The sequence below is a fragment of the Poromitra crassiceps genome (assembly GCF_964638095.1).
Source record: "Poromitra crassiceps genome assembly, chromosome: 10".
In the NCBI taxonomy this organism is placed as follows: Eukaryota; Metazoa; Chordata; class Actinopteri; order Beryciformes; family Melamphaidae; genus Poromitra; species Poromitra crassiceps.
The window spans coordinates 45,565,558-45,585,459 of NC_139631.1; the positions used below are offsets into that span (position 1 = coordinate 45,565,558).

The window sequence follows — 19,902 nt, forward strand, 5'->3', positions numbered from 1 at the left end:
TCCTCTCTGTCACTGTTCTTACAGAGAGAGGGACCAGGCTAGTGACAGGGTATCCTCTCTGTCACTGTTCTTACAGTGAGAGGGACCAGGCTAGTGACAGGGTATCCTCTCTGTCACTGTTCTTACAGTGAGAGGGACCAGGCTAGTGACAGGGTATCCTCTCTGTCACTGTTCTTACAGTGAGAGGGACCAGGCTAGTGACAGGGTATCCTCTCTGTGACTGTTCTTACAGAGAGAGGGACCAGGCTAGTGACAGGGTATCCTCTCTGTGACTGTTCTTACAGAGAGAGGGACCAGGCTAGTGACAGGGTATCCTCTCTGTCACTGTTCTTACAGTGAGAGGGACCAGGCTAGTGACAGGGTATCCTCTCTGTGACTGTTCTTACAGAGAGAGGGACCAGGGTAGTGACAGGGTATCCTCTCTGTGACTGTTCTTACAGAGAGAGGGACCAGGCTAGTGACAGGGTATCCTCTCTGTCACTGTTCTTACAGTGAGAGAGACCAGGCTAGTGACAGGGTATCCTCTCTGTCACTGTTCTTACAGTGAGAGGGACCAGGCTAGTGACAGGGTATCCTCTGTGTGACTGTTCTTACAGAGAGAGGGACCAGGCTAGTGACAGGGTATCCTCTGTGTGACTGTTCTTACAGAGAGAGGGACCAGGCTAGTGACAGGGTATCCTCTCTGTCACTGTTCTTACAGTGAGAGGGACCAGGCTAGTGACAGGGTATCCTCTCTGTGACTGTTCTTACAGAGAGAGGGACCAGGCTAGTGACAGGGTATCCTCTCTGTCACTGTTCTTACAGTGAGAGGGACCAGGCTAGTGACAGGGTATCCTCTGTGTGACTGTTCTTACAGAGAGAGGGACCAGGCTAGTGACAGGGTATCCTCTCTGTCACTGTTCTTACAGTGAGAGAGACCAGGCTAGTGACAGGGTATCCTCTCTGTCACTGTTCTTACAGTGAGAGGGACCAGGCTAGTGACAGGGTATCCTCTGTGTGACTGTTCTTACAGAGAGAGGGACCAGGCTAGTGACAGGGTATCCTCTGTGTGACTGTTCTTACAGAGAGAGGGACCAGGCTAGTGACAGGGTATCCTCTCTGTCACTGTTCTTACAGTGAGAGGGACCAGGCTAGTGACAGGGTATCCTCTCTGTGACTGTTCTTACAGAGAGAGGGACCAGGCTAGTGACAGGGTATCCTCTCTGTCACTGTTCTTACAGTGAGAGGGACCAGGCTAGTGACAGGGTATCCTCTGTGTGACTGTTCTTACAGAGAGAGGGACCAGGCTAGTGACAGGGTATCCTCTGTGTGACTGTTCTTACAGAGAGAGGGACCAGGCTAGTGACAGGGTATCCTCTCTGTGACTGTTCTTACAGAGAGAGGGACCAGGCTAGTGACAGGGTATCCTCTCTGTGACTGTTCTTACAGAGAGAGGGACCAGGCTAGTGACAGGGTATCCTCTCTGTAACTGTTCTTACAGAGAGAGGGACCAGGCTAGTGACAGGGTATCCTCTCTGTCACTGTTCTTACAGTGAGAGGGACCAGGCTAGTGACAGGGTATCCTCTCTGTGACTGTTCTTACAGAGAGAGGGACCAGGGTAGTGACAGGGTATCCTCTCTGTGACTGTTCTTACAGAGAGAGGGACCAGGCTAGTGACAGGGTATCCTCTCTGTCACTGTTCTTACAGTGAGAGAGACCAGGCTAGTGACAGGGTATCCTCTCTGTCACTGTTCTTACAGTGAGAGGGACCAGGCTAGTGACAGGGTATCCTCTGTGTGACTGTTCTTACAGAGAGAGGGACCAGGCTAGTGACAGGGTATCCTCTGTGTGACTGTTCTTACAGAGAGAGGGACCAGGCTAGTGACAGGGTATCCTCTCTGTCACTGTTCTTACAGTGAGAGGGACCAGGCTAGTGACAGGGTATCCTCTCTGTGACTGTTCTTACAGAGAGAGGGACCAGGCTAGTGACAGGGTATCCTCTCTGTCACTGTTCTTACAGTGAGAGGGACCAGGCTAGTGACAGGGTATCCTCTGTGTGACTGTTCTTACAGAGAGAGGGACCAGGCTAGTGACAGGGTATCCTCTCTGTCACTGTTCTTACAGTGAGAGAGACCAGGCTAGTGACAGGGTATCCTCTCTGTCACTGTTCTTACAGTGAGAGGGACCAGGCTAGTGACAGGGTATCCTCTGTGTGACTGTTCTTACAGAGAGAGGGACCAGGCTAGTGACAGGGTATCCTCTGTGTGACTGTTCTTACAGAGAGAGGGACCAGGCTAGTGACAGGGTATCCTCTCTGTCACTGTTCTTACAGTGAGAGGGACCAGGCTAGTGACAGGGTATCCTCTCTGTGACTGTTCTTACAGAGAGAGGGACCAGGCTAGTGACAGGGTATCCTCTCTGTCACTGTTCTTACAGTGAGAGGGACCAGGCTAGTGACAGGGTATCCTCTGTGTGACTGTTCTTACAGAGAGAGGGACCAGGCTAGTGACAGGGTATCCTCTCTGTGACTGTTCTTACAGAGAGAGGGACCAGGCTAGTGACAGGGTATCCTCTCTGTGACTGTTCTTACAGAGAGAGGGACCAGGCTAGTGACAGGGTATCCTCTCTGTCACGGACTCTCTCACACATTTCAACATCATCGCTTCAACTTCGTGAAGAGGGGGGAGGAGCTCGGGGGAGCAGACCCCCAGAACACATTTTAGTGGTTAAACGATACAGCGCCTCTTTCACTTCTCAGGCGGAGAAGTCCAGCTGAAGGTCTGGATGGGACCACTACTGATGTGCTCAAAACAATCAGAATGATGATCCAGGATTGTGGGTCAAGGGTCAAGTCAAAGCCAGAAGATGTTCCAGTGTCAGCGCTGACTTCATGGTGCAGAGCTGAACCAGGCCGGGCCGAGCCAGACCGCTTTATATTGAGTCCAAGTCCGAGTGTGTGTGTGTGTGTGTGCGCGTGCGTGTTTAGGTTTCTGCATGTATCTGTGTGTGTGTGTTCCTGCATGTACAGTATCTGTGTGTGTGTGTGTGTGTGTTTTGGTGTGTGTGTTATTTGTTGCGCAGCAGCTCCAGCTGGTCCTGGTATTCGGTGAACAGTCTCTGGAATCGAAGGTTTTGACCAATGACGGGCAACAACTCCCGCAGCAACTCGCGTTTACGTAGACCCTGAACACACACACACACACACACACACACACACACACACACACACACAAAGAGAATAGAATTGTAAGAATATATAATGGTATGTGTGTGTTGTCAAAACAGGATTTGCCAGACTAATGGACTGACTGGTTGACTAAAGCCAAGATTATACCTAGTGAGTCTGTCTGCGAGGGTCCACATTAGAGGTCTTCACGGGTCTACTCGGACCCTAGGACATGGGACCCGCACGGGGTCGGATCCATATTTATTATGGTCAATTAGGGTAAAATGACTTCCTCGTTTACATGCGTACGCAATGCGCACACATGCGCCTCAGGCAAACGAGGAAGTGATTTTCGTTGCAGAGAGGGAACCCTCTTGCTAGTTCCTCTCGCTACAGAGCTCAACAGTCATGTGACGTTTCTTGCCCCAGAAGTGAATTCCCCGTTCATTCATTTTCTCCATAGATATTTGGAAAAATCCTTATATAACGAGTTTTAAGGCTTGAACCAAGACAACCAGTCTTCCAGAGAATCATGACTGATCATAAAACATTTAATTTTCAGCAAAAACAAAAAAACAAAAATTCGACCCCCCCCCCTTTTTTTATTTGTTGTTTTTGCAGACTCGACCTGGACTGGAGATATAATAGTGACTTGACTACAACACTGGGCTTAGTTCATTAAAGGAACACTCCGCCCATTTTCAACCAGCTTTGTATCATTAGAACATCAGTAGTATATCAGAAAACTGTAAACGGTTTTGAAGTCTGTCATTTAATTTGACAGTTATTGAGTGTTAAAGTGTGGACCAGTGACATCACTGGTCCACACTAAATCAAATTAATAACTCATTAACTCAAATCAACTCTCAATAACTGTCAAACTATGCATCATTCATCTAGTTTGACAGTTATTGAGAGTTGATTTGAGTTAATGAGTTATTCATTTGAGTTAGTGTCACTGGTCCACACTTTAACACTCAATAACTGTCAAATTAAATGACAGACTTCAAAACAGTTTACAGTTTTCTGATATACTACTGATGTTCTAATGATACAACGCTGGTTGAAAATGGGCAGAGTGTTCCTTTAAGTGGTTGACCGATGGTTGATCTCACCAGAGTGGTCGGCTCCCAGGCTGTAGCAGCAGACTTGTGGACGGGACCCAGCAGCTCCTTACAGAGCTCTCTGAGACGATACTCTGACCCTGCACACACACGCACACGCACGCGCACGCACACGCACACGCACACACACACACACACACACACACACACAGGGGAAGATTGTATGTCAAACAATGTGTCAACAGCATGAAGGCCTTTGAAGTGTTATGTGAAGCCTTGTGTGATGAGTCTGCTAACAGCAGCACAGCATCACATGCTGCATCCACACAGTGTCTCAAGATGTCTCAAGAGAAAACTGGGGATCCAAACACGGAATGCTGAGCGATTCATCACATGGCCTCTAGAGGGCGGCATTGACTCAGAGTCTTGACTGAGACTCTGCCCGTGGCTGTCAGTAACATTCATACTAATAATAATTAATGTGAACACAAACACTAATAATACTAACGGCAGCACTGACACTAAGACAACAGTAACAATTTAATTTACAGTCATAATTCTGATGGTCATACTAATGCTAATTTTAACTACACATCTATAACTAATGCAGTACAGAGAGGGAGACAGAGAGAATCTGCCTAAAAGTCAGGTAAGGGTTAGAGGGAGAGAGAGAGAGAGAGAGAGTGGGGAGGGAGAGAGGCTGCCTTGCCTTCTTGAAAACCAGTGGAGAAAGTCAGGTAAGGGTTAACAATCATGTTGTGTCTTGAGAGGGAGAGAGAGGATGGTCGAGTGAGCTATAGTGTGCATGAAGAGAGCGAGCGTGCAAAGGAAACTAGAAACTTAAGCTAATGTTATTTTGCCTTGGTGAGAAAACTGTGAACTACGTGTGTGTGTGTGTGTGTGTGTGTGTGTGTGTACGAGCGCAGCAGCCCCCTTAGTTTGAGACAGACAGCAGCAAGAGAGAAGTGACACCAAACCACGGTAGAGACTCTCCACACAGTTTTTGACTATTTTGGTGACAGTGATGTGAGTTTTGTGTATGTAAGTTAGGTGTGTTTGGTACCTTCGTTGACGAGGAAGCGGGCGTAGATGAGCAGCCAGTAGCGGTACTCCTGGGCAGACAGCAGGGTCAGAGCTGCAGCCAGCTGGTTCTCTAGGAAGGCCAGCGTCATGCTCTGCTGCAGCTGGTGAGGTGTGGAGGACAGACGAGACGCCAGCCGCCCCGCACTAAGGGGGGAGAGGTTCGAGACACAACAACAAAAGAGATCAAGTTAGATAATGTTAGATAAAGATCAAGTTAGATCATGTTAGATAAAGATCAAGTTAGATAATGTTAGATAAAGATCAAGTTAGATCATGTTAGATAAAGATCAAGTTAGATAATGTTAGATAAAGATCAAGTTAGAGCATGTTAGATAAAGATCAAGTTAGATAATGTTAGATAAAGATCAAGTTAGATAATGTTAGATAAAGATCATGTTAGATCATGTTAGATAAAGATCAAGTTAGATCATGTTAGATAATGTTAGATAAAGATAAAGTTAGATAATGTTAAAGATAAAGTTAGATAAAGATAAAGTTAGATCATGTTAGATAAAGATAAAGTTAGATAATGTTAGATAAAGATAAAGTTAGATAATGTTAGATAAAGATAAAGTTAGATCATGTTAGATAAAGATCAAGTTAGATAATGTTAGATACAGATCAAGTTAGATAATGTTAGATAAAGATCAAGTTAGATAATGTTAGAAAAAGATCAAGTTAGATAATGTTAGATAAAGATCAAGTTAGATAATGTTAGATAAAGATCAAGTTAGATAATGTTAGATAAAGATCAAGTTAGATCATGTTAGATAAAGATCAAGTTAGATAATGTTAGATAAAGATCAAGTTAGATAATGTTAGATAAAGATCAAGTTAGATAATGTTAGATAAAGATCAAGTTAGATCATGTTAGATAAAGATCAAGTTAGATAATGTTAGACTTAAAGGAACACGGCAACATTTTGGGAGAATCGCCTATTTGACATCTTCCTGATCTTCTCTTCTCTGTGCGTGTAGTAGAAAAATAGCGACCACTGCTAGTTAGCTTAGCACAATGAACGTTAGTCAATGGTACTGGCTAGCCTACCCCCATTAACATGAGCAAAAACATAAAAGAAAAAAATCCATACTGCTGACCTGGTATAATCCAAGTCTCCACAAGCCCTGAGATGCCAAGTTGACTTGAAAAGACCCTGTTTATTTCCAGTTTCCACCCCCATTTTCTCCTTAATTGTAGTTGGCCAATTTCCCCCCTTGCTGCCCCGGTCGCTGCTCCACCCTCTGCCGATCTGGGGAGAGCAGAGACTAGCATAATGCTTCCTCCGACACATGCGCAGTTGGCAGCCGCTTCTTTTCACCTGACAGTGGGGAGCTTCACTGGCAGGATGTAGCACGTGGGAGGATCATACTATTCCCCACCAGTTCCCTTGCATCCCGACCAGGTGCCCTGACTGACCAGAGGACGCGCTAGTGCAGCGCCCAGGACACATAACCCCAATGGTGGAGGTGACACGGGGGTGCGAACCTACGACGACACGGGGGTGCGAACCTGCGACCCTCGTGTTGGTTCGTGTAATTAATATTCATCTATTGACTTCCATATTTATATCCTATTAACCTATTATAATCTAATATTTATATATAATATATATATATTATCTATATCTATATATATATCTATCTAGCTATATATATCTATCTATCTATCTATCTATATATATATATATATAAACACATACACACACACAGTATATATATAATATCCATATTTATAATCTAATATTTACACATATAGTGTACATTGATATGCATGCATAAATCTAAATAAATATATACTAAATCTGCATACATACACACACAATCAACAAAAGAAAATAGATAAATAATAATGAATTCTGTGTGGGAACGCCCACAAAATGTTATTACGGCTGGCACACGAGTGGGGTGAAAAAACATATCTCAATGGGCTGACTCACCAAAGGACGGTGCTGTGGCTCTACACTACAGGATTGGGGATTCTAGAGCAGTACTGTTGTCTGCCTGGGCTGGGCTAGCAGCTAAATGCTAACTATGCTGAATGGGGAGAACGGGAAGATTTACCCCACCCTGACTACACCCCCAGCCAGCTACCCGAGCGTCTATGACGAGACAGCGACTATCTATTACAATGTCAGTGATTATGCAGATGGGCAGCCTTTACCTTGTCTTCATGTTTTCCTGCATCGAGAGCTCTGCACTTTATCCAGCACTTCCATATCAGAATGACGCGTTACGTGTCATTCTGGACCAGTGTTGGGCAGTAACGTTCCTTAGTAACACGTTACTGTAATCTTATTACTTTTTCAGTATCTAAGTAATGTAAGGTGTTACAATTCCAAAACAGTAATCAGATTACAGTTTACTAATCCAAGTAACGCAGAGTTACTATTTTTGCTTTATGCATATATATATATATATATATTATATATATAAATATATATTAGGCCTGCGCGATATGAGGAAAATCTGTGATGTGCAATAACATTGTTCAATATAGCGATGACGATACGACTTGCGATAAATAAACAAATATTAAAGTATGCATATTAGCTATACAGTTTCTATGTCTTCCTGCTTTAATAATGCCAACATAGACCCCAAACATAACCTATGCCCACTGAATAAAGAAATGAAATACACACTGACTCTAGCTGAAACTACACACAGCGTGTTTGGGCTTTGGCAGAGGGGTGGAGCGCACTGTTGCAAGGGGACGGTGTACGCTGGATTTACAACACAAGACAAAATGATCAGATGCTGAGTGGGAATGCATGACGCATGTAAATAAAACCACTTTTGTTATTCATTGTGTTTCAGGCAGTCTTTGCGATGTGTTTATTGCGCATGTTCATATTGCGGTGACGATGAAAATACAATTAATTGTGCAGCCCTAATATATATATACTGTATCCCATCACTTCAGGTTTGAGAGGCTGCAATGTTTACTGTTGCTGCAATGTTTAATGCAGTTTGGCCGGTCGTGGACTCCTGTATTTCAGTCCAAAAAAGTGGGTTCATTGTATGTCAATTTTTCGTGGGTGAAAAAGAATGGGAAAGTAACGTAACTAGTAGTGTAACTAATTACTTTTGAAAAAGTAATCAGTAAAGTAACATTCATTTTTAAGGAGTAATCAGTAATCAGTAACTAATTACATCGTTGTTGTGTGCTCAACTCTTGTGCGCGCGACTGCAGGGGAAAATAAAACGAAGCCAAAAAAACAGCTCTGTGCGCTGTGTTTTGTGCACAATGGAAGCATGAGATCGACATGATTTTCATAGCGTTCTGACTGAAAAAAACGCTTTTGGTGTGAATGTCCCCTAAGAAGACCTTACTGAACCTTATTTTCTAAGAGTGTGTGGTATTACTCGTCAAGTAATGAGGAAAACATGACCTGGAGCAACAAGGCAAACAATCGTGCTGTGAGGGGAACGTGAAGCATCTATTACTTTTTGAATGTGTGTGTGTGTGTGCGTGTGTGAGGGAGTGTGTGTGTGTGTGTGTGTGTGCGTGTGTGTGTGTGAGAGAGAGTGTGTGTGTCGTACTTGAGGTTGCGTCCCTGCATGACGGCCAGCGGTCCCGAGGACACAGGTGCATCTTGGGTAAGCAAGCATCCCCTGAAGTCAGCGCACTGGACCAGAGAGTCTCCTTTATCTGCTATCAGAGTCCTGAGAGAGACACAGATCAAGACAGTTTATCTGCTATCAGAGTCCTGAGAGACACACAGATCTAGTGAGTTAAACAGGAGTTGTGTGGTCTTACCATGTCTCTAGTGAGTTAAACAGGAGTTTTGTGGTCTTACCATGTCTCTAGTGAGTTAAACAGGAGTGTTGTGGTCTTACCATGTCTCTAGTGAGTTAAACAGGAGTTTTGTGGTCTTACCATGTCTCTAGTGAGTTAAACAGGAGTTTTGTGGTCTTACCATGTCTCTAGTGAGTTAAACAGGAGTTATGTGGTCTTACCATGTCTCTAGTGAGTTAAACAGGAGTTATGTGGTCTTACCATGTCTCTAGTGAGTTAAACAGGAGTTTTGTGGTCTTACCATGTCTCTAGTGAGTTAAACAGGAGTTGTGTGGTCTTACCATGTCTCTAGTGAGTTAAACAGGAGTTATGTGGTCTTACCATGTCTCTAGTGAGTTAAACAGGAGTTATGTGGTCTTACCATGTCTCTAGTGAGTTAAACAGGAGTTATGTGGTCTTACCATGTCTCTAGTGAGTTAAACAGGAGTTTTGTGGTCTTACCATGTCTCTAGTGAGTTAAACAGGAGTTGTGTGGTCTTACCATGTCTCTAGTGAGTTAAACAGGAGTTGTGTGGTCTTACCATGTCTCTAGTGAGTTAAACAAGAGTTTTGTGGTCTTACCGTGTCTCTAGTGAGTTAAACAGGAGTTGTGTGGTCTTACCATGTCTCTAGTGAGTTAAACAGAAGTTTTGTGGTCTTACCATGTCTCTAGTGAGTTAAACAGGAGTTGTGTGGTCTTACCATGTCTCTAGTGAGTTAAACAGGAGTTGTGTGGTCTTACCATGTCTCTAGTGAGTTAAACAAGAGTGTTGTGGTCTTACCATGTCTCTAGTGAGTTAAACAGAAGTTTTGTGGTCTTACCATGTCTCTAGTGAGTTAAACAAGAGTGTTGTGGTCTTACCATGTCTCTAGTGAGTTAAACAGGAGTTTTGTGGTCTTACCATGTCTCTAGTGAGTTAAACAGGAGTTATGTGGTCTTACCATGTCTCTAGTGAGTTAAACAGGAGTTGTGTGGTCTTACCATGTCTCTAGTGAGTTAAACAGGAGTGTTGTGGTCTTAACATGTCTCTAGTGAGTTAAACAGGAGTTGTGTGGTCTTACCATGTCTCTAGTGAGTTAAACAGAAGTTTTGTGGTCTTACCATGTCTCTAGTGAGTTAAACAGAAGTTTTGTGGTCTTACCATGTCTCTAGTGAGTTAAACAGGAGTGTTGTGGTCTTACCATGTCTCTAGTGAGTTAAACAGGAGTTTTGTGGTCTTACCATGTCTCTAGTGAGTTAAACAGGAGTTTTGTGGTCTTACCATGTCTCTAGTGAGTTAAATAGGAGTTTTGTGGTCTTACCATGTCTCTAGTGAGTTAAACAGGAGTTTTGTGGTCTTACCATGTCTCTAGTGAGTTAAATAGGAGTTTTGTGGTCTTACCATGTCTCTAGTGAGTTAAACAAGAGTGTTGTGGTCTTACCATGTCTCTAGTGAGTTAAACAGGAGTTTTGTGGTCTTACCATGTCTCTAGTGAGTTAAACAGGAGTTTTGTGGTCTTACCATATCTCTACTAAGCCGTTTTCCCACATGCGTTTTGTACCGCTAAATGACCGGAACGTGGTCTAATGCCTGCATGTGTGAAAGTCGTCGTGCCGGTATAAGCGCGACCCCGTCATCGCGGAGATTTCACCAGTTTCGATCCAGTCAGAAGAGCGGTATGCTCTTAACTCATTCATGGCCAAAGACGTCTTTGACGTGTTATCAGGAATAGCCCTCCCAGCCAATGACGTGTTTGACGTGTTTTTGTTTTTATTAGTGCAGCGCGTAGTTCAAACACTTCCCCAGCCTGTGACATGTTATCAGGTCCCTAGCCTCAAAGACAAGCCGACAACACGCGATCAAACACATACCGCAGCTGTTGTTTTGAAATGAGCAGGAGGAAAAACATAAAACAGAGAAACGCGCTTCCTTGTGCAGAGAGGAGAAACGCCATTGAAACGCCCCTCGGCGCGCTGCACGAACTGGTCGGCTTGCTGCAGGGCAGCGGACATCGATCAGTTGTTCGCGGTAGTCAAACCCGTGACCAACATGATCGATCCTGGTCCCTGGACCCCGTTCCTGTGCCCGAAAGAGACGAGACAGAGTCACAACTTTGTGAGCAGGAGAACAGCAGCCTCGCCACAGAAATGGCTTTCACACAGAGCCAAGCAGCACAGCCACTTTCCTGTCGAGGGCGAAGAAGACTGGACTCCAATGCGACAGGACCCGGATGATCTCGCGGTAAGGAGTGTGTGTGTGTGTGTGTGTGTGTGTGTGAGAGAGACTACACTGATCTCTGCATTCTATTCTATGATCACACTCACTCACACTGAGTAAACTGTATTGTTGAATGTAAAAAAAGCACTTCATGTATATATATATATATATTTTTTTTTTTTGTCATTTGTGTCATAACGAATAATATTTACATGTCTGATGTCAATACAGTTCAAAATAAAAGAATTGAGAGCGAGTTCTGCCTGAGATTGTGTGCTGTACAAAAATGCCATTTTCTGCAATTTCTCTTCTCAGAGAGACCTTTTTGGTGAAAACAGGGTGTATATAAATGGCTATGAGTAGAGTACAGAACATGCTAAAAGCTCACTTTTTTTTTCCTGGTGAACCCAGAGACGTACATCTTCATTTTGAGGTATTGCAAATCACTTTGGTGCAAATAGATAATTTACTGTGGGTCTTGAAAGATGACCAACAATTATGAAAATCTTTGGCCTGTGCTAAATATTGGCAGTCCTAAACTGGCCATGAATGAGTTAAGGGGACGCAAGTGGAAACGGGTCCAGTCATTTTCCGCGACAGCGGTCCTTCAATCATGGGCAAGGTGTAGCCTACACACGTTGCTTAATGTTCCAGCGGGCATAATCGAATCATTCGCGCACATTAAAGCAAACTGGCGAAATGATCTTGTGATAGCCTAATAAGAGCAGTATGTCAGCTTGCTGATTTCCGAAGGCAACCCCGGACACATCAAACGAAGCCAGTCTGTAAAAAGTGCTTCAACGCGACGCAGGTGAACGGATAAACATCGAACCAGCAACTATTTCTCTCAGACACGGATCCCAACTTCTTCAAAGTGCATCATCTAATCATTCGCGCACATCAAAGCAAACTACTTCCACATTTCGCTTCGTGCATTTGCTTTCTCTACATACATACAAGCGTTGGGCAGCTTGCCTTGCAAGCCTCTGCCATTCTCGCTGTGTCTGTCCTGTGTCAGGCTGCTGCGAAGTACGGAGGACTGAGTGAAGGACTGGCCTCTCTCAGAGGGGAGGGGGGAAATCGGCTGTGTTTATTACGCTGGCTTGACGCTGCTCTTGTCAAACGAGTGTGATTTATTGTGTGGCAAGTTTTGCCGACCCCCCAAATAAGCTCCCCCCTCCCCCCAACATACCGGCTATTTGACGACTAGATTCCCACATGCGCGCGCTAAGGTGTGAAGGGAAATTCAGGGAAATGTCCGATATTGACTTACAGGTAATTTTCCGGTACGCATGTGGGAAAACGGCTCTAGTGAGTTAAATAGGAGTTTTGTGGTCTTACCATGTCTCTAGTGAGTTAAACAGGAGTTGTGTGGTCTTACCATGTCTCTAGTGAGTTAAACAGGAGTTGTGTGGTCTTACCATGTCTCTAGTGAGTTAAACAGGAGTTATGTGGTCTTACCATGTCTCTAGTGAGTTAAACAGGAGTTTTGTGGTCTTACCATGTCTCTAGTGAGTTAAACAGGAGTTTTGTGGTCTTACCATGTCTCTAGTGAGTTAAACAGGAGTTTTGTGGTCTTACCATGTCTCTAGTGAGTTAAACAGAAGTTTTGTGGTCTTACCATGTCTCTAGTGAGTTAAACAGGAGTTGTGTGGTCTTACCATGTCTCTAGTGAGTTAAACAGGAGTTTTGTGGTCTTACCATGTCTCTAGTGAGTTAAACAGGAGTTGTGTGGTCTTACCATGTCTCTAGTGAGTTAAACAGGAGTTTTGTGGTCTTACCATGTCTCTAGTGAGTTAAACAGGAGTTTTGTGGTCTTACCATGTCTCTAGTGAGTTAAACAGGAGTTATGTGGTCTTACCATGTCTCTAGTGAGTTAAACAGGAGTTTTGTGGTCTTACCATGTCTCTAGTGAGTTAAACAGGAGTTTTGTGGTCTTACCATGTCTCTAGTGAGTTAAACAGGAGTTTTGTGGTCTTACCATGTCTCTAGTGAGTTAAACAGAAGTTTTGTGGTCTTACCATGTCTCTAGTGAGTTAAACAGGAGTTGTGTGGTCTTACCATGTCTCTAGTGAGTTAAACAGGAGTTTTGTGGTCTTACCATGTCTCTAGTAGGGATGGGCATTTCTAGCAAAAACACTATTCGAAATTCGCTGGCCAAATTCGAATTTAATTCGAAATTCGAAAATAAAAATAAAAATGTAAAAAAAATTAAAAATGTATTTTTTTTTTTTTTTTTTTTTTTTTTTGTGAGTGAAATGTTGCATTGTCTCCCCTGATTCTAAGTCTACGGCTTTATATAAAAAGCTTCTGCTGTGGATTTTTAGCTCAAACAAGCATTGCACCACTGAAGTAAAGAACATGTTACATGACATTGACATTTTCGAAAATAAAAAACAGTTTTGACAATCATGAGTGGTTCATTAAATATTTAGTAGGCTCAGGTCTGAGTGCCAAAGGGGTGCCAAAGTCACCCCCTCTCCCTCTTCATGGGATTTCATCCGCCATTCATTTTTCCATAAACCTTGCTTAAAATGCTTATAAAAATTGTTTTACTTGCTCAAACCAAGCGATTTGACTAAACTTAGAATCAGGGGAGACAATGCAACATTTCACTAAATTTTTTTTTTTTTTTTCCCCCCCCGAATTTCGAATTTCAATAATAAAAGTCGACCTTGATAATAACAACGATTATTCGAAAATTCGAAATTCGATGCCCATCCCTAGTCTCTAGTGAGTTAAACAGGAGTTGTGTGGTCTTACCATGTCTCTAGTGAGTTAAACAGGAGTTTTGTGGTCTTACCATGTCTCTAGTGAGTTAAACAGGAGTTTTGTGGTCTTACCATGTCTCTAGTGAGGAGTTGAAGCAGTAGGATTTCCCGTTGGACAGACCGATGACTGGAACTCCCTGCTGAGTCAGCAGAGACTGAGACACTGTGGTGTCAGCCGCTACAGAAAGACAAAGTGTCAAGAATTTGGTTCCAACATCAAAACTACACATGTGGACAACAGAGCATCTACTCTTACAAAAGTATAGACACAATGAAATAGGCCGATAAAGAACAAAGAAGAGAAAATAGAGGGCTTTCTTAGCGAGTTAAATCAAGATGAAGATAAAGGCAAAACTAAATTTCCAAGGTAGAATTCAGCTGCATCAAACAGGTGAAACATCCCCTTCTCAGGTGTTCTGGAGTGTTCTAGTCTCACCTGACAGTATGGTGAGCAGAGACAGTCTCACCTGACAGTATGGTGAGCAGAGACTCATTGGAGTGTTCTAGTCTCACCTGACAGTATGGTGAGCAGAGACTCATTGGTGTGTTCTAGTCTCACCTGACAGTATGGTGAGCAGAGACTCATTGGTGTGTTCTAGTCTCACCTGACAGTATGGTGAGCAGAGACTCATTGGAGTTAGAGCTGCCGAAAATAATCGATTCAGAGATGCATCGCGATGCTTAATAGGACGATTCTGAATCGATTAACAAATATCAAAAATCGATTATTAAAAAAAAAAAAAAAAAAAATTATAATCAAATAAAATAGAATGTAAGTACATGCAGTTGTTTATTTTAATTATGGATCATAATACAATGCAATTCCAAATGCACTTTTATTTTAAAAGTAGCCGCACAGTGAGGAAAAAGAAAGTGAGAAAAAATAAATCATGTATTGCGGAAAAAGTGATGCATCGATTTAAGATGCATCGTATAATCGAATCGAATCGAATCGTAGACTTGTATAATCGAATCGTATCGAATCGTGAGATCAGTGAAGATGCACAGCTCTAATTGGAGTGTTCTAGTCTCACCTGACAGTATGGTGAGCAGAGACTCATTGGAGTGTTCTAGTCTCACCTGACAGTATGGTGAGCAGAGACTCATTGGAGTGTTCTAGTCTCACCTGACAGTATGGTGAGCAGAGACTCATTCTGGAGTGTTCTAGTCTCACCTGACAGTATGGTGAGCAGAGACTCATTGGAGTGTTCTAGTCTCACCTGACAGTATGGTGAGCAGAGACTCAGTGGAGTGTTCTAGTCTCACCTGACAGTATGGTGAGCAGAGATTTATTGGAATGTTCTAGTCTCACCTGACAGTATGGTGAGCAGAGACTCATTCTGTGTTCTAGTCTCACCTGACAGTATGGTGAGCAGAGACTCATTAGAGTGTTCTAGTCTCACCTGACAGTATGGTGAGCAGAGACTCATTCTGGAGTGTTCTAGTCTCACCTGACAGTATGGTGAGCAGAGACTCATTGGAGTGTTCTAGTCTCACCTGACAGTATGGTGAGCAGAGACTCATTGGAGTGTTCTAGTCTCACCTGACAGTATGGTGAGCAGAGATCCATGCTGTGTTCTAGTCTCACCTGACAGTATGGTGAGCAGAGACTCATTCTGTGTTCTAGTCTCACCTGACAGTATGGTGAGCAGAGACTCATTGGAGTGTTCTAGTCTCACCTGACAGTATGGTGAGCAGAGACTCATTGGTGTGTTCTAGTCTCACCTGACAGTATGGTGAGCAGAGACTCATTGGAGTGTTCTAGTCTCACCTGACAGTATGGTGAGCAGAGACTCATTGGTGTGTTCTAGTCTCACCTGACAGTATGGTGAGCAGAGACTCATTAGAGTGTTCTAGTCTCACCTGACAGTATGGTGAGCAGAGACTCATTCTGGAGTGTTCTAGTCTCACCTGACAGTATGGTGAGCAGAGACTCATTGGAGTGTTCTAGTCTCACCTGACAGTATGGTGAGCAGAGACTCATTGTAGTGTTCTAGTCTCACCTGACAGTATGGTGAGCAGAGACTCATTCTGGAGTGTTCTAGTCTCACCTGACAGTATGGTGAGCAGAGACTCATTCTGGAGTGTTCTAGTCTCACCTGACAGTATGGTGAGCAGAGACTCATTGGAGTGTTCTAGTCTCACCTGACAGTATGGTGAGCAGAGACTCATTCTGGAGTGTTCTAGTCTCACCTGACAGTATGGTGAGCAGAGACTCATTGGAGTGTTCTAGTCTCACCTGACAGTATGGTGAGCAGAGACTCATTAGAGTGTTCTAGTCTCACCTGACAGTATGGTGAGCAGAGACTCATTCTGGAGTGTTCTAGTCTCACCTGACAGTATGGTGAGCAGAGACTCATTAGAGTGTTCTAGTCTCACCTGACAGTATGGTGAGCAGAGACTCATTCTGGAGTGTTCTAGTCTCACCTGACAGTATGGTGAGCAGAGACTCATTCTGGAGTGTTCTAGTCTCACCTGACAGTATGGTGAGCAGAGACTCATTCTGGAGTGTTCTAGTCTGACCTGACAGTATGGTGAGCAGAGACTCATTCTGGAGTGTTCTAGTCTCACCTGACAGTATGGTGAGCAGAGACTCATTAGAGTGTTCTAGTCTCACCTGACAGTATGGTGAGCAGAGACTCATTGGAGTGTTCTAGTCTCACCTGACAGTATGGTGAGCAGAGACTCATTGGAGTGTTCTAGTCTCACCTGACAGTATGGTGAGCAGAGACTCATTCTGGAGTGTTCTAGTCTCACCTGACAGTATGGTGAGCAGAGACTCATTCTGGAGTGTTCTAGTCTCACCTGACAGTATGGTGAGCAGAGACTCATTCTGGAGTGTTCTAGTCTCACCTGACAGTATGGTGAGCAGAGACTCATTGGAGTGTTCTAGTCTCACCTGACAGTATGGTGAGCAGAGACTCATTAGAGTGTTCTAGTCTCACCTGACAGTATGGTGAGCAGAGACTCATTGGAGTGTTCTAGTCTCACCTGACAGTATGGTGAGCAGAGACTCATTCTGTGTTCTAGTCTCACCTGACAGTATGGTGAGCAGAGACTCATTCTTCACCCGGGCCGTCTGCTTCTGGACGTCCCTGCACAAACAACACTTTACTTTATGTTTTGCTTTTTAGTCAAGTAAACATTTAGTATTATTTTGTACAAATGAAAGTAGCGACTTAAGCAGATTTGCAGTTAATTGTATTGCAGTAACACACTGCCGTGCCAGCATTGAAGACATAAATATATAGAACATAGACATAGATGAAAAATATTATATTATATTATATTGATAATATTCAATACCGACCCAGGCGTAGTGCGGGTCAGGTTTGTCATAAAGTACTGTGCAGAGCGACAAAGAACATGAACAGAGATACAAACTGAGAGACACCAACAAGGAAAGTTGGTGTCGTACTCGTCCTAAGAACAGCCAGTGAGCTCATGAATTAAAGGGATGACAACATCGTACTAAGAACAGCCAGTGGGGTCATGAGTGAAAGGTATGACATCAGCGTACTGACCAGACGGACAGCATGGCTCCCGCGGTCAGAGCCATGACGTAATGCCCGGAGCAGTGCAGTGCCGACATGGGCGTGGCCAGCTGGATGGCCGGGAGCAGCCGCCGCCCACAGGAAGAGAACACCGACAACATCCTGTCCTCGCACGCCACCGCGATGACATCACTGTGGGAGAGGAGCACGACTGGTTGACTAAAACAAGTCTGATGGCTGATTGACAGCTGCAGTAAGGCGGGACATACAGAAGTGATGGTACGTGATTTTGATGGCGTGCCAAGTCACGCCCTCTTCCGGGTTCGGCAAGGGACCGAAGGGATTTCATTCCCCATTCATTTATCCATAGACGTTTCATAAAATCCTTATGAAAAGAGTTTTACTTGGTCTCACTCCATTTCCCCTCTGGGATCAATCAAGTTATTCTGATTCAAATCAAGCAATTATGCTATATTCACAATCACAAGAGACAATAGCACATTTCACTATGACAGAAAAGAAGAAAAAAGCACTTTTTCTTGTTTTTTACTTTTTATCTGAGTGTCTCTCCTGATTCTAAATATAGCCAAATCGTGTCAAACTCTTTTTATAAGCATTTTACGAAATGTAGATGGAAAAATGAATCGTGGATGAAATACTTTGGTCAGTATGCTGAATGCGGAAGAGCGCCTGACTTTGGCTCTATAACTCATGTGTGAGAAACAAAAAGAGTCATAACAAACTAGTCATGACGCACGTGCACGCACGCACGCGCGCGCGCGCGCGCACGCACGCACACACACACACACACACACACACACACACACACACACACACACACACACACACACACACACACACACACACACACACACACACACACACAGCGGCCCACCTGCTCCCAGCAGCAGTGATGATGGAGCTGGGCAGCAGGGTGTCCCAGTCGCGTCCGTCTCTGGAGCATCTCAGCTGGCTGAGTCTGGACCCGGCCACCACCGACACCTCGTTCTCCACCTCCAGGTACACACAGGGCTCCATGCTCACCTACACACACACACACACACACACACGGCACACGCACACATACACATATTTTAATATCATTATTTGGGTTCATGTTTAGTTAAGAAATCCTTGCGCTATTAGTATTTTCTTGGACCATGGTGAAAGATTTTCATGCAAATGGAAAATCTGTCTTGAGAGATTACTGGAACAGCAATCATAAAGGCAGTATGGAATATGTGTATATATATATATATATATATATATATTAGGGGTGTCACAATATATCGTCCCACGAAATTTCGCGATAGTAAAACGTCACGATATGTATCGTTGAGATGAAATCTCATATCGTGAAAAAAAAAAAAAAAAAAAAAAAAAAAAAAAAAAAAAATTTCAAAAGTAGACAAAGAAACGTCTTTGTTTGTTGAAGTTCAATGTGTGGAAAGTAGTTCAGTTGAACAAGTCTCTGAAGAGACACATGAGAAGTTATACAGGAGAGAAACCATTCAATTGAGTTTCTGGCAAAACTGTTTACTTGACAGGAAAAACTGAAGATGGATAAAAAATAGACTAAGAAAAGTCTTGTTGTTTGAAGAAAAACTGAAGATGCATAATGAGAATTTATACTGCTGAGAAACCTTTTAGTTCAAAGTAAATCTAAGTGACGGTGTAACTCATTCTATTTCAAGATAAGCCTTATCTCCAATCTCATGTTTTTTCTAGTTGTTATTGTAATAACAATTTCCCACAACAGCATGTTTTGTATTTGTGCATTTCAAATAAAATACTACTTTTCCAGTCATATATTGTCATTATTCAAGTTTAAAAAAATATTGTTAAAATCGTATCGTATCGTTATCGTGAACCCAGTATCGTGATACGTATCGTATCGTGAACTGAGTGTATCGTGACACCCCTAGTAATAAGTAATGAGTTCCTCTACACAGACAGTAATATTGTAAAGTAACTTATTACTTTTAGATGAAAGTAACCAGTAATATGTAGTATATTACATTTAGAAAGTAACTTGCCCAACACTGGTCATGGCATAGTAAAGCCAGACTTCCTAAGCGTGTGTGTCTTGAGAGAAGTGCCACAGGAGTTTATTTTGGTTCAAAAGAGTGCAGTGAAGATGTTGAACTTCTTTTATATCTCAACTTTAGAACTGTTAAAGAGTTAAGTAGTAATCAGAATGAGACTCCGCTTTATTGGCCAACGTATAGACATCCAAAGGTTTTTGACTTGATATACATGCTAAAACAAACAAGGCCAGAGTTGACAGAGGAACATAAAACAAGTAACTGCTATTTACAATATATACAATAAGTGTGATGTAGAGTGACGGTTATAAATATGTATATAA

The 19,902-nt window shown here is 43.3% G+C and overlaps 1 protein-coding gene across 1 annotated transcript in view; it reads right to left on the reverse strand.

The window, feature by feature from the left end:
- Positions 1-2,881: 2,881 nt before the first annotated feature.
- hira (histone cell cycle regulator a) overlaps positions 2,882-19,902 on the reverse strand; it is a 57,367-nt gene continuing 40,346 nt past the window's right edge. The window contains exons 17-24 of the mRNA XM_083645074.1: positions 18,430-18,578; positions 17,565-17,726; positions 17,077-17,135; positions 14,113-14,218; positions 8,837-8,959; positions 5,274-5,437; positions 4,262-4,350; positions 2,882-3,163 (exon numbers count right to left, since the gene is read on the reverse strand). Coding sequence (XP_083501200.1) covers positions 3,047-3,163; positions 4,262-4,350; positions 5,274-5,437; positions 8,837-8,959; positions 14,113-14,218; positions 17,077-17,135; positions 17,565-17,726; positions 18,430-18,578 — 969 coding nt within the window. The 3' untranslated portion in view covers positions 2,882-3,046. The remainder of the gene's footprint in view (positions 3,164-4,261; positions 4,351-5,273; positions 5,438-8,836; positions 8,960-14,112; positions 14,219-17,076; positions 17,136-17,564; positions 17,727-18,429; positions 18,579-19,902) is intronic.